We start from the raw sequence: 12,891 nt of genomic DNA on the forward strand, positions 1-12,891 counted from the left end.
CCAGCCCCAGGCTGAGTTACAGGGGCAGTTTGGGGCTCAGGAAAAGGAAGGGCTTTCTAGAAGTTAAGGAGTGGTCTGCCTTATAGGAAACCAATCAAACAGTTACGCAAACAGTAGCTTGGGATCAGCCTGCAGAAAGAGCTGGCAGCAGTCAGCTGACCTCCCAGTGGTTGACGGGAGAGAGAACCTGCCGATGCGCTGGTACTGGGTTCAGCATGGTGCAGCTCCATCGTAACAAATCTTGTTCTTGCTTTTTTTTTTTCTCTGTACCACCCTCCCTTCTCGCACAACCTTGGAGGGTGCAGTGTTTTTGGTCATTACTGGGCCCGTCTTCGAAAGCGGAGAGAGCGAGACTCCACTTCAGAAGTGCCTCTGTGAATGTCCTGTCTACACGTGAACGCTGGGCTGTGGTTGTGGGTAGAGTCAGTGTGCGAACTCGGCCCTTCTACATGACACCCCAAACTTAACACGTCCAGCCCAGCTCCCAGGTCCCTCCCAGGATCATCCCCACCCCTTGTAAAGGCACAGCTAGTGCCCCCGACGGAGGCCTGAAGCCTGGGAGCCGCCTGACTGAGGCACCTGCTCACTCAGTGGGCCCCCCACTTATGGCTCTCCCCACCTCTGCTGGCCGTGCCACGTGACCGCCCACCCTCTTCCCACTGTCTCTTAAACGCCTGCCCCTGCACAGAGGATGCCATTGCGGCTATCCGCTTACAGTTCACACCAGTCACGCGCTCCACCTGCTGGAGCCGTCTGTGGGGTTCTGTGTCCCTTGGAACAAGTCACATGCCCTCTTACGGCTGGCCACGCCCAGCCAGCCTCGCCTCCCCACTGTGCTCCCCACCCGGTCCCCAGGGCTCTCAGGCCCTCAAGGGGCACGTGTGTCTGGTCTTCCAGGGTGCTGACCGTTCCAGCTAACCCTAACCCTAACCCCGCTCTCCATGCACCCTTCCCTCCCTGAGGGAATTTATCTGCTTACTCTTGGGGCAAAAACAAACTGTCTTAGGGAACTTCAGGAGCTAAAAGCAGTCCAGGTAATCCACGGTGTCCCAGATGAGGAGAGCCACCTTTGTGGGAGCTCCTGGGGACAGTTCACGCTCTGTCCCTTGTTCTGGGGGCTGGTTACATGCATGGGTTCACTTGTGAAAATCCATGGAGCTGTACACTTGTTCTTTGTGCACTTTTTTAATGTGCTATACTTCAATAAGGAGCTTACTAAGATAATAGCATTTTAGCCGTTTAAAGCTTTTTACCTAAGGACTTTCAAAATGGTCTGAAAACCTTAATAGATTCATTCTCAGGAGAATGTGGATAATGTTCCTGAGAGAAAATATTATATAGATTGAGTAAAAAATCTGATTGGCCCAAGCAATTCAGGGAAAGGGTCTTTGTGCACGTTAGCAACAGCCCTCCCCCCACCTCCAGGTTAGGTGAACTGTAAGAAGGCCTCCACTCAGCAATACCACTCAGGAGACAGCTTTTTTCTTTTTGTCATTGATTTTCAACAGTTTCATTATGGAGAGTCTTGGGTTGGTTTAGTTTGTGTACATAGTCTTTGGGGTTTGTTGAGGTTCAGTTATTTTTTCACCCATCCTGCACTAGAAGTATGTTAGACCACTTGACTTTTTCCCATAGGTCATTGAGGGTTGTTCATTTTCAGTGTTGTTTTTTCTCTATACACTTCATGTTTCATAGTTTCTTTTTCTCTGTATTTAAGCTCTTTGGTCTGTTGTTCTGCAGTGTCTAATATATTATTAATTCCATCCTGTAAAACTTACATTTCAGATATTATGTTTTTTATCTGTAGCAGTTCCTTTTGGTTCTTTTTTTTTTTTTTGTGGCTTTCATTTCTCTTCTCATTATGTTCATGATTTCATGAACCCTTTGAGCACTTTTATAGTATTTATAAACTATTTTAAAGTCCTTGTCTGCTGATTCCGTCATCTCTGCATTTCAAGTCTGTTTCTATTGACTGATTTTTCTCCTGGTTATGAATCACATTTTTCTGCATCTTTACATGTCTAGGGAATTTTGACTGGGTGTTAGATTTTCTTGTCTTCCTTTAAAGAGTGTAGAGGTTCATTTTGCTAGAGAGGTAAGCTATTTCTGGATTGGTCTGATCCTTTGAGATTTAAGATTTTTTTTAGGGCAAGCCTAAAGTAGCTTTTATTCTAGGGCTAGTTAGCTCCAGTATTTGGGCCTAGCACATGTAGGGTGTCCTTTGAAGGCGTGGGTGTTCAACAGGAATGGCTGGAGCTTGAAAACAGGGCTTCGAACCAGTTCGACAGACTCAGTCATGGCTGACAAAGTGAAACAGGAACAAACCGGAATAGTTTCAATTTGGGTGATTCGCCATGGTAACTGGAACGAGAAAAATTATGGGTTGAAGCCCTGGAATGGGAGACTTGGAAGAGGTGTAGTGAGCCCTTTCAGGAGCCTGATGCATGAGATTGGATTATTGGCAGGACTGTGAAGAGCGACACACATTCAAAAAGGTGTGGTTGGCTGCCATCTTTGAGTGGGGCGCTGCTGTGTCCATTGAGCAAGAGACTTGGTTGCTATGCAATGCTTATACTGCCCTTGCTTTCTAAGAGGGGGATTAAGTCTCTAACAGGGCTTCGACCCGTAATTTTTCCAGTTTACTCAAATTTTAAAAATTTGGGTCTGTTCCGGTGACGCTTCCTCAGGCGTGGCTGAATCAAGCAGAACTGGTTTGAAGCCCTGCTTGAAAATCTCCCAACCCTGTGTAAGCTCTGGCGACTGCTCAGCCTACAGCTCCCTAGTTGTTCTTCGCTCAACCTTGTGGGCTTTTGACCTATGCATGCACAACATAGAATTTAGCGGGTGACTTGGGGTTTCCCCAGAGATCGCTGGAGCACTTTCTCCAGGAGCTCTCTTTTCTTCTAGCTCCACGCGTTCTAGTCCCATGGGACTAGAATAATAAATAGCAAGGCCCCCCAGGCATTCATTACATCAGAAAGGAATCTGAGATTCATGGCCCAGATGCATGTGACCCACGTAGAAATGATTGAGCTTAGGCGGTAAACCTCTCGATAGTGCTTCCACCACTGAGAGCAAACCTCTGTGGTCACCATTTGTCCTGGCTTTGTGGTGGTGAAAAGCCTCCCTGTAAATGCTTTAAAATGTCAAGGGCAGCCAAATCTGACCGCTGGAAACAATGTGCTGTTTCCCCAGCTTTCAGAAGGCAGTCTGTGGAGTTCCCTCATGCTCATGAAGCTCCAGCCTTCTGGCGCCCACAGTGATTCATCTCGGAAGAGGGCTCTGGGGGGAAATGCTGGAATTTGGGGAGTAAGGTGCTGTCCTGGGTGGGACTCGGCCTGGCTCTTGTGTGTATTCTGTTGTGGCCAGAAGGGGTGGAGGTGGCCCAGCCTCTGCTCCATCACCAGGGCCGCCACCTTCCATGCCCAGCTGGGCTCCCAGATGGGTCTTTCCACAAGGCCTTCTTAGACTATCTGGTCTTTCGTGCCACATGATGCATCTGTTCAGTCACCAAATCTTTTTGTGTGTCAGCCTGTCTCCTGGGTGCTAGGGTGAAAATGAGAGCCCAGATACACAGTCCCTGCCCTGCCTGTTTGATAGATTATAGGTGCCACCAGTCCAGTGTCTGACACAGGACAACCCTCAACACGTCTGTCCTCCACGTTACCCAATGACAGGTTCCAAAAAAAGGAATCCTGGCCAACTTGAATATATAAATGTTTCAGAAGGTAGATAACAAATGTCCAATTAGAATATTTTGTTATACAAAATTATATTTTATATTAAATGATTTCATTTAGAAATGCTGCTTTTTTTCCTCACGTTTCATGACACTGTTTTATTTAAATATTTCAGGTGCATTTTTTGTTACAACTGTTCTTCAAACAATGAAGATGTTTTATTGAGGAGTAACTTATAGGGAGACACATGTACACACTGTCAATGAACAGCTTTAGGGATTACAGTGACAGTACCTGTGCAGCCAGCACCCAGAGCCAGAAATAGAACATCCCAGCACCTAGATCAAGAAATAGAACATTCTAGCACCGAGACCCAGAAATAGAACATTCTAGCACCCAGACCAGGAAATAGACCCTCCCAGCACCCAGACCAAGAAACAGAACATTCCAGCGTCCCAGGAAATAGAACATCCCAGCACACAGACCAAGAAATAGAACTTTCTGGCACCCTAGAAGAACTAGAACATGACAGCACCCCAGAAGAAACAAAACATTCCTGCACTCAGACCTAGACATAGAACATTCCAGCATCCCAGGAAATAGAACATTCCAGTACACAGACCATGAGATAGAACATTCCAGCAGCCCAGGAGCCCTTTTTGTCACCTTTCAGTCACCACCTCCAAGGGTGACTACCAGCCCGACTGCTGACACCACGTTGGTTTTGCCCTTTGTGGACTTTAAGTGGACATATGCCATGTGTTTGGCTTCTTCCACTTAACATTAGGCTTGGGAGTTTCTACCTGTGTGTGTCATTAGTCGCCATGCGCTATTGTATTGCATAAATATATCTCTGCTCATTTTATCCATTCGACTTTGATGATATTTGAGTTGGCTTTGACTTTAGGCTGCTTCATTTGAGGCCCAGGCCCAGGCCTGTGTGTCGGCTCAGCTGTGGGTATCCCCACTGTGGCTCTGGGGGAAGGCTCAGGGCTCTTTCTGAGTCTTCCTGGTGGAGCCCAGCAGCTGGGATCCTTTGGTCCTCCTGTCCTTGGGCTTGTCACTGGGCAGTGTCCTCCACATGGGGACAGGCCATAGCTGGAGGGTCTAAACGTCCCGTGTGGCTGTTGATACGAGAAAAAACAAAACCGTGTTCATAAAGTACAAACATTTTATTCATTGAAATGAACTAAATCAGCTTCACAAAGGAGTTAAGCAAGGAGTGAATAATATACATTGTTTTCAGTTCAGTCAGCATAATATATGACTTTGATTAGGGCTAATCTTTGAAAAAATGTCCTGTGTTCAGTGAGTCCCGGAGCTGTGTTAGCTGGTAGCTGAGCCTGGAATCCAGAAAGTTCCGCGTGGGTTTTACTTGTCTCTGCTCCTCGCCTTACACTTCCCACGCTAGCCCTTTCTGGCTATTTTTCTGCCTCCTCACGTGGCCGCGCATCTCCACCAGCATTCACCCCATCTGTGTGGCATTTCACTCCCCAGAAGGACTTGGTGTCATCTCAGACTCAGTGAGTTTGCTGTGCTCTGCTCTGCCGGGACGTCTATACCTCAGACCTTTGTAGTGCTGACTCCAGGGGAGCCCGGAGTGTGGTTTCTTCCCCCCCTCCACCCCCCCGCCCGGGCACATGCTTCCTCTGGTCCCCTGTCCACAAGTGTACCCTGCACTGAGGGGCCCATAGACCACAAGCCCTGTTATCTCTTCCGGGGCTGAGAATGCTGGCTGTGGAGGCCTGACTCTCCATGAACACACAAGGAAACTGTGAAGTCGCCCTAGAAAGCACCCTGAAAGTCTGGTCCCAGCAGAGTCACCGATGAACCGCACGCTCAGGCAAGCCACAGTGTCTCCAGACCCGGGCAGCTCCGTCTGTTAAGCGGGCCGATGGAATCAGGATCAGATCACTAGTTTCAAAACTCTGCTCTGAGGAGGTGCTTTAGGGCTCAAAAAACATGTTACAGGCAGTCCCCGGGTTACAAAGGAACTTTCCACTTACGGGCAACTCGTACTGGCCCTTTAATGTTGTGCAAGTTTGCCCTCACGTAGACACAATCGAAGCAACCCCTATTAGCAACAAATTCTTTATCCCCATCACCTTCACTTGCTGCTCCTGCAGCTTTTAAATCACTGGAAAAGCTTCAAGCCTTTTCTTGCACTAAAGTAAGGCTGAGTAAGAACCCTGTGCCCCTGTTAAAGACAAACGAACGGATCTTGTTCGCAAACGAAGGACTACCTGTAATTAGAAGCAGGTTTTCATTAAGGCGAGGCGCTGAACGAGCTTCCCACGGCCCGCACCAGTGAAAGCAAAGGCAGCGGCCGGGGTGTCTCTACCTGCTCTCGTCCTGGTGCCCTCTCCTTCCCTCAGCTGAACCCACCCACTCACTGGGATTCTGCCCAAGGTTTTCTCTGGGGAAAAGGGCCTTTTGGCTTTAAATTTGAAAACCACTAGCCAGTCAACTGCTGGGCCCAAAGGATAGCTGTTTGTGTGGGGAGGAGGGGGGGCAGTGAAGTGACAGAGCTTGGATACAGGCAGGACAATGAGGTTGGAGCTTTGGGTGGGATGAGAAGGGGGTGGGCTATGGTCCAGAGGACAGCCCTCCCTGCGCTGCTTCATTTCAGTGCAAACTCAGGCAGGTTCCAGAAATCTAAATGCACACCTGGTCTTCCAGGTGATTTGAAGGTAGAAGGATGGAACGTATTTTATTGAACAGTATGTCAGCTACTTTTATGATCTTGAAACATTTAGACATGTGGTGTGCGATCCTTCGTTTGTACCCGTGCCCCGAGCTCTGCAAATGTTAGTTTCTCCTCTGATGTGGAAACGTGGGCACAAAGGTGTTCAAGCCCATGTGATCTATCATCTCTCGGACCCAAAGCCAGAGTGACTATCCTGGGGCCAAAAGTCTCCACCTGAGTTTTGTCCCAGAGCTGAGTTTCACCATCACAGTGACCTTATGGCAGGTATTCTCAAGGCTGGGTGTTTTTAAGGGAAGAAACCTTGATGAACAAATGCAGGCTTTAAAAATAGCTGATGTGACTTGAAAACAGATCGAATTGTGCACTTAAGATTTGTGGATTCCACTGTATGTAAATTTTAACTTAAAGAACTGTAAACAAATGTGAGACCCTAACTTGTCGGGTTGCTTTTTGCAGTGGTGTGGGCTAGCAATTCTGAAACCCCTTCTGTGTATCCTAGGCTTGGGCGAATGAGTAAGTACGTTACGGATAACGGGAGCCTGGCTCTCACTGCTAGGAAAGGCTGTTAACAGATATGGAAAGGGAGAAGACTGGAATGGACTGGACTATTGGATTGAAATTGGAGGTGCAGGCAGTCCCCGGGTTGACTTGCATACAACCCCTAGTTATGAACCAATCCCCTAAAACCTTACTATATTAAAAACTCAAGGCACACACAGTGGTTTGTAACAACAAACTGACACCACCTTGTGACTCACATCAGAACATTGTTGTCACTGTATTATTATGCTAAAGATGCTTCAGTAGAGCTGGAGTGTTCGCTGAATGTTTTTATGCAAGTAAAGACACACTGGGAACCCTGGTGGCGCGGTGGGTAAGAGCTACAGCTGCTAACCGAAAGGCTGGCAGTTCGAATCCACCAGGCGCTCCTTGGAAACTCTACGGGGCGGTTCTACTCTGTCCTATAGGGTCGTTGTGAGTCAGAACCCACTTGACAGCAATGCGTTTTTTTGTTGTTGTTGCTTAAAGGTACACTATATTCTATATACTAAGACAAACATTTGAGTAACTGGTGTTAGATATGAACTGTACCTAACTGTTTGGACTTATGTACAAATTTGACTGAAAGACAGACTTAGGAAAGGACCTCATTCATAGTTTGGGGACTACCTGTATCAGTCTGGACTCATGGCTTTTACTAGGTGGATATAGAGCTGTAGAAATAAATATACAGACACATGTATATCAATGTACTCATACGTGTATATGTGTCTATCAGTATTTCCTATCTCTGCCCACTGAGTGAGAGGGCCTGGAGGCAATGAGACCCCAGTAGCAATGAGCACACCTGGCACCCTAATCTTGGCTTCTAAGTACCCCTCTCCAGTAAAAGGAATCAGGGTTGCTTGGAGCAAAGACTAAATCCTAGGGCCGGGGCAGAGAAAACACAAGTTGAGCACAGAACTCTTTTTTTTTTTTACATCAGAGAATAAGGAAGTGCTCAGTGTATGATAAGGCCTTGTCAGAAGGACACAGGTGCCAGTCTGAAGGGCGATATTCATGGTTAAAAGCCATAGAATAAAATAAAAAACCCACTAAGTCCAAATGGATATAAATAAGTTATTTAATAATAAATGAGGGGAGAGAGGAAAACTCTTTCTTGCAATAGAAAGCCAACTAAAAATGCCGACAAAATGATGGAATTAGGAAATCATCGTGGGTGCTAAGACTAGTGGGTAAAAGCTTGATGAGGACCAAGATGTTCACACAGCCTACGAGTACCTCCCCCACAGGTCTCCTTATCACAAAGGAGAAAGAGGAACTTTGCAGTGGAGAAACCTGGCTCCTTGACCACGTGATCAAAGCAATCCCCAGCACTGCCGTAAACCAGCACCCTGCACCGAGAGGGATGTCACGTCACTTCTGGATCTGTGGGATATTCCTGCCAGATCACAAGGAAACATCAGGCAAACTCAGGTTAAGGGACAGTCTTCACAGTAACCGGCCCGTGTCAAGGCCTGGAAACTCAGAGAAGGGTGGAAGAATGTCCCAGATTAAGAGAGACTAAAGAGACGTTGCCACTAAGTGACCCTGGATTCGATCCTTGGCTGAGAAAAAGTATCCGTAAAGGACATCGTTGACGAGATTTGAATGAGAACTGTACTGTGGTTTTAGAAGAATATCCTTGTTCTTAGGTAATACACACTGATGTATTTATGGGCAAAGGGTCATAATGTTTGCAATTTAATCTCAAATAGCAGCTCTGAAAAAAATAGCATGTGTGTGCTCATACGCACATGTGTAGAGAAAGAACTGGAAGGAGGGAGGGAAGGAGAGAGTGATATGGCAAACAGGGCAAAGTGTAGACATATGGTGAACCTGGGAAAAGGTACAGGGGAGTTTTTTACTATTCTTGCAACTTTTCTGCAAGCTTGAAATTACAGCAAAATAAAAAATTGTCCCCAAAAAAGGATGGCACATGGAGCTCTGAGGAGGGTGTTTGTTGTTGTCGGTAGTTGCCATCAAGTTGGCTCCTACTCCTAATGACTTTATGTATAACAGAACAAAAAGTTGTCCAGTCCTGCTCTATCTTCATGGTTGTTGATATGTTTAAGTCCGTTGTTGTTGCCATTGTGTCAATTCATCTCATTGAGTGTTTCCCTCATTTTCATTGGCCTGCTACTCTACCAAACTTGATGTACTTTTCTAGCGATTGGTCCCTCCTGATGAGTTTTCCAAAGCAAGCAAGATGAAATCTCCCCATCCTTGTTTCTAAGGAGCATTCTGGTTGTATTTCTTTGAAGACTAATTTGCTTGTTCTTCTGGCAGCCCATGGTATATTCGGCATTCTTTGCCAACACCATAACTCAAAAGCAGCAATTCTTCTCCGATCTTCCTGATTCATTGGACAGCTTTTGGGTGCCTGCGAGGCAGTTCAGAATACCAGGGCTTGGGTCAGGTGTACCCTAGTCTTTAATGCGACGTCTTTGCCTTTTAGCACTTGAAAGAGGTCTCTTGCCACAGATTTGCCCAAGGCACTACCTCATTTGATTTCTTAACTGCAGTTTCCACGAATGTTGGTTTTGATACAAGTAGAATAAAATCCTTGACAACTTCAGTATCTTCTCCATTTATCGTGATGTTGCTTATTGGTCTAGCTGTGAGGATTTTTGTTGTCTTTAGGTTGAGGTGTAATCCATACTGAAGCTGTAGTCTTTGATCTTCATCAGTAAGTGCTTCAGGTCCTCTGCACTTTTGGCAAACAAGGTTGTGTCACCTGCATAACGAGTCTTCCTCCAATCCTGATGCTGCATTCTTCTTTGTATAGTCAGGCTTCGCAGAGCGTTTGTTCACCATAAGACTGAATAAGTAAGGTGAAGGAATCCAACCCTGCCATGCGCCTGTTCCAGTTCTGAGCCATGCATGTACTATCCCTTTGTTCTGTTTGAACAGCTGCCCTTTGATCATGCACAGGTTCTGCAGGAGCACGTTAAGTGTTCTGGAATTCTCAGTGCACATAGAGGTGTTGTTTCCCTGGCAGCTCACCGCTCATGCTTCCTGCCCAGCTTCCTCCTTTTTTGTACCTTCACTGATAGTTCCCACTTCCTGAGCACTGGCTGGGCCAGGAGTGGCTCCGAACGATGACTCAGACGTCTGGATGTGGCAGTCCTCACCACAGCCCTGCGGGCAGGTGTCCCCTTGCCCCCTCTGCGGATGAGGGCCGAGGCGACCGAGACATCACGTGACCTGCCCAAGATCACACGGCCGGAAAGGGGCAGAGCTGGGCCTCTGGCTGAGGCCGGCGGGCTCCAGGGCCTCTGCTTCTCGTTCTGGTGCCTCTCCTGTGGGTTGTCGTCATGTGCTTCAGAAATCTCAGGTCGAAAGAATACTGGATAGAAACGTAGGATCTGTGGAGGCTAAACCTCGTCCTTAAATCCCTTCCGGGAGTTTTTTTTCTTGGATAACACCGAGATTGGTTTGATGCCTTTTAAATAGAACCGCTGTAAACCTGGGGTTGTTTGTGGAGCAGTTTCTTCACCCAGGAATCTATAGCACACTACCGCCTGCCTTCAAGCCAAGGCCGTCCCCCACCAGGTTTTGGAGATGGAGTTTTATTGGAACACAGCCAAGCCCACCCTTTTACGAATCATCTAAAACTGCTTTTATACTACAATGCAGAGTTGAGTAATTGCGACAGACACCGTAGTGGCTCACAAAGCTGAAAATATTCATTACTGGCTCTTTCAGAAAGCTGCCAACCTCAATCTGTGGTGTTTGTGAGAGTTACCCAATCCTGAGAACCCAGTCCCCTTCACAGGGTCAGGGATCTGTCCCTTGGGCAGGTGAGAAAACCAGGCCCAGGAGGCAGGGCCCTTCCCATCTTCCCCCCAGGAGGGTGGGGAGGCAGTTCTGGGTGCCGTGCCCTGTGGAATTGGCCTCAGACACCCCCACAGCTCAAACACCCCCACAGGCTTTCCGGAAACATCCACAGCTGACCTGGCACATTTTACTTTGACCTAAAAGTGTTCCTTGCGGTTTAAAAGTGGCTCCATTCGGGCACAGCTGCTTGTGGCCTAGCTGGATTCACGTTCCTGGTGCCGTGAAGTTTGAATGATCAGCTTCTCGTTAAAAAAAACAGATTTGGGAGCAGTGGGAAATTCAGGGGTGGGCAAGGGTGGTGGTGGGACAGCACGAAGGACGTAGTTAATGTCACTGACCTGCACGTGCAGATGGCGGGAAGGGCAGACGTTCTGTTAGCTACAGTCTTACCACAGTAAAAACACAAGTAGGTTTGATAGTCATGTGACTTTAAAACTGTTCTGGTTTAAGATACAAATGGAACGAGAGTTTTAGAATATTATAACTATAATAAAAAGCTACAAGAATTTTTTTCTTTTTTCGCTGCTGCTGGTTTCTGGAGAAGCAAGCAGCTGAAACGGAGTCTCTTCTACCCTCCGAGTTTGCACGCCCACGGGAGCGCACAGTTACTGCGTCTGTGTCTCCCCGGCTTAAATAATTCACGTTCCTGCAGCAACAGCAGGCTAAAGGTCTTCACGGTGAATTATGCATACCGCCGGCCTCCGCGGAGCTTTGTGCGAAGTTACCAGTGGCTTCCTCTCTCCACTCGATGGCAGAGGGTTTTCCTCTCTGTGAGCCGTGAAGGGGAAGTGCCGCCTCTGTCCTCCTGCATGACTGGGATCGCCGGAGAAATTGCGATAATTTGCCCTGCTTGCGAAGAGTGAGCCGAGGCACAATGTCCCCGGCCGTGGCCAGTGCCCTTGCCCAGGGCTCCCCGGGCAGCCACGGGTGACCGTGGCATGGATTCAGAGGGGTGGTTTGCAGTGAATGGTTGGAAGTATTTGGTTAAATGGCACCACAGTGGCTCTTACCAGCTCTACCCAGGTAAAGTCCCTTGTCGCGGTCAGGACACCTTGTCATAGTGGTTGGGGACAGGCTGGCTGGTACAGTGTCCAGGTACGTCCGTGTGGGAGGGTGGCAGCCAGTGGCCTGGGGTCACTCACTTTGTAAGGTGGCCATGGTTAGTTAGATGGTGCTGGAAGTATTTGAGATTACAGTGAGATCAGAATGGATGAAATTTGGCTGTTAGAATTACATGCAAACTTTGATGCATTTAAACTGTTTGTAACATGCGACCTACACGTCTAACCAGCCAGCATAACGGCAGGGGCTTTCCAGTTTTCAGCAAATCTGGAACTGCCTTTTAAAACGTTTTCACCAGGAAAGTATTTCTTTGACTCAAACTGGTCAATTTAGAAACAGCCCACTGTATTCTTGCTGTTTTGACATCGAGTTGATTCTGAGCCATGGCCGCCCACTGTTACAGCAACAGTGAAAACCAGGAACTGCTCTGTAGGTGGCGATGCGGTGTGGGTGAGGGGCGTTGGGTGGGTGCGCTCTGCTCTGGCCGAGACGGCAACTGTGTGGCGTAGCCCAGAGGCTCAGCGCCTGAGAAGCAGGCGGCAGCCAGAGCAGGCCGGAGGATCACAGACACGCTGGGGTATTCTGTGTTGTGCTCCGGCCTCCAAGTCCGGTAAGAATCGTGATGCTCACAAGGAATTCCATTTCTGGGCAAGCGCCGCTCAGCTGCTCAAGATTGATTCTCCCAAAACACGCGGTGTTTTCTGCCTGACCACTAAGCAACCTCGAAGGTGGTGTGAATTTTGAATGTCAGAGTTTGAAAGAGGATGCCGAGGGGGAGATGGCTTTTCCGGGTGTGGAGCTGCCAAGAAGGGTGGCCTGAGGCTCCCTACCTCAGCCCGGCGTCTCTGGCTGTGACTGCTGGCAGGCTCTGCGCCCACAGTCCCCCGAGAAGCTCCTGACACGTCGTGTGGACAGGCCATGTCCAAATAGAACCTAAGGCGTGAGGAGACTTTTCAGGCAGCCAGTGATTGTCTCTGATGTTCCCACAGATGTGGTTGTCTGAAGCCCCCGGGTGGGGGACTTGGGCAGGTGGGTCAGCACGTGCGTCTAGAAGGGGCCGGG

General features: G+C 48.2%; 2 protein-coding genes across 15 annotated transcripts in view; one reads left to right on the top strand and one right to left on the bottom strand.

Moving 5' to 3' along the window:
- Positions 1-12,891, bottom strand: part of LOC126077377 (uncharacterized) — a 1,154,420-nt gene that overhangs the window by 129,891 nt on the left and 1,011,638 nt on the right. The gene's annotated exons all lie outside the window — the stretch shown is intronic.
- The window catches only part of RGS12 (regulator of G protein signaling 12), a 162,866-nt gene that overhangs the window by 107,541 nt on the left and 42,434 nt on the right, over positions 1-12,891 (top strand). Inside the window, exon 1 of one of the 14 annotated variants that reach the window (XM_049886657.1) lies at positions 1,976-11,790. The exons of 12 other annotated variants lie outside the window; for them this stretch is intronic. In XM_049886657.1, coding sequence (XP_049742614.1) covers positions 11,706-11,790 — 85 coding nt within the window. In that variant the 5' untranslated portion in view covers positions 1,976-11,705. Of the gene's footprint in view, positions 1-1,975; positions 11,791-12,230; positions 12,440-12,891 lie in introns of those variants that run through there. One more of the 14 variants, XM_049886661.1, reaches the window with a different exon arrangement.

This window comes from Elephas maximus, chromosome 5, assembly GCF_024166365.1.
Source record: "Elephas maximus indicus isolate mEleMax1 chromosome 5, mEleMax1 primary haplotype, whole genome shotgun sequence".
Taxonomy (NCBI): domain Eukaryota; kingdom Metazoa; phylum Chordata; class Mammalia; order Proboscidea; family Elephantidae; genus Elephas; species Elephas maximus.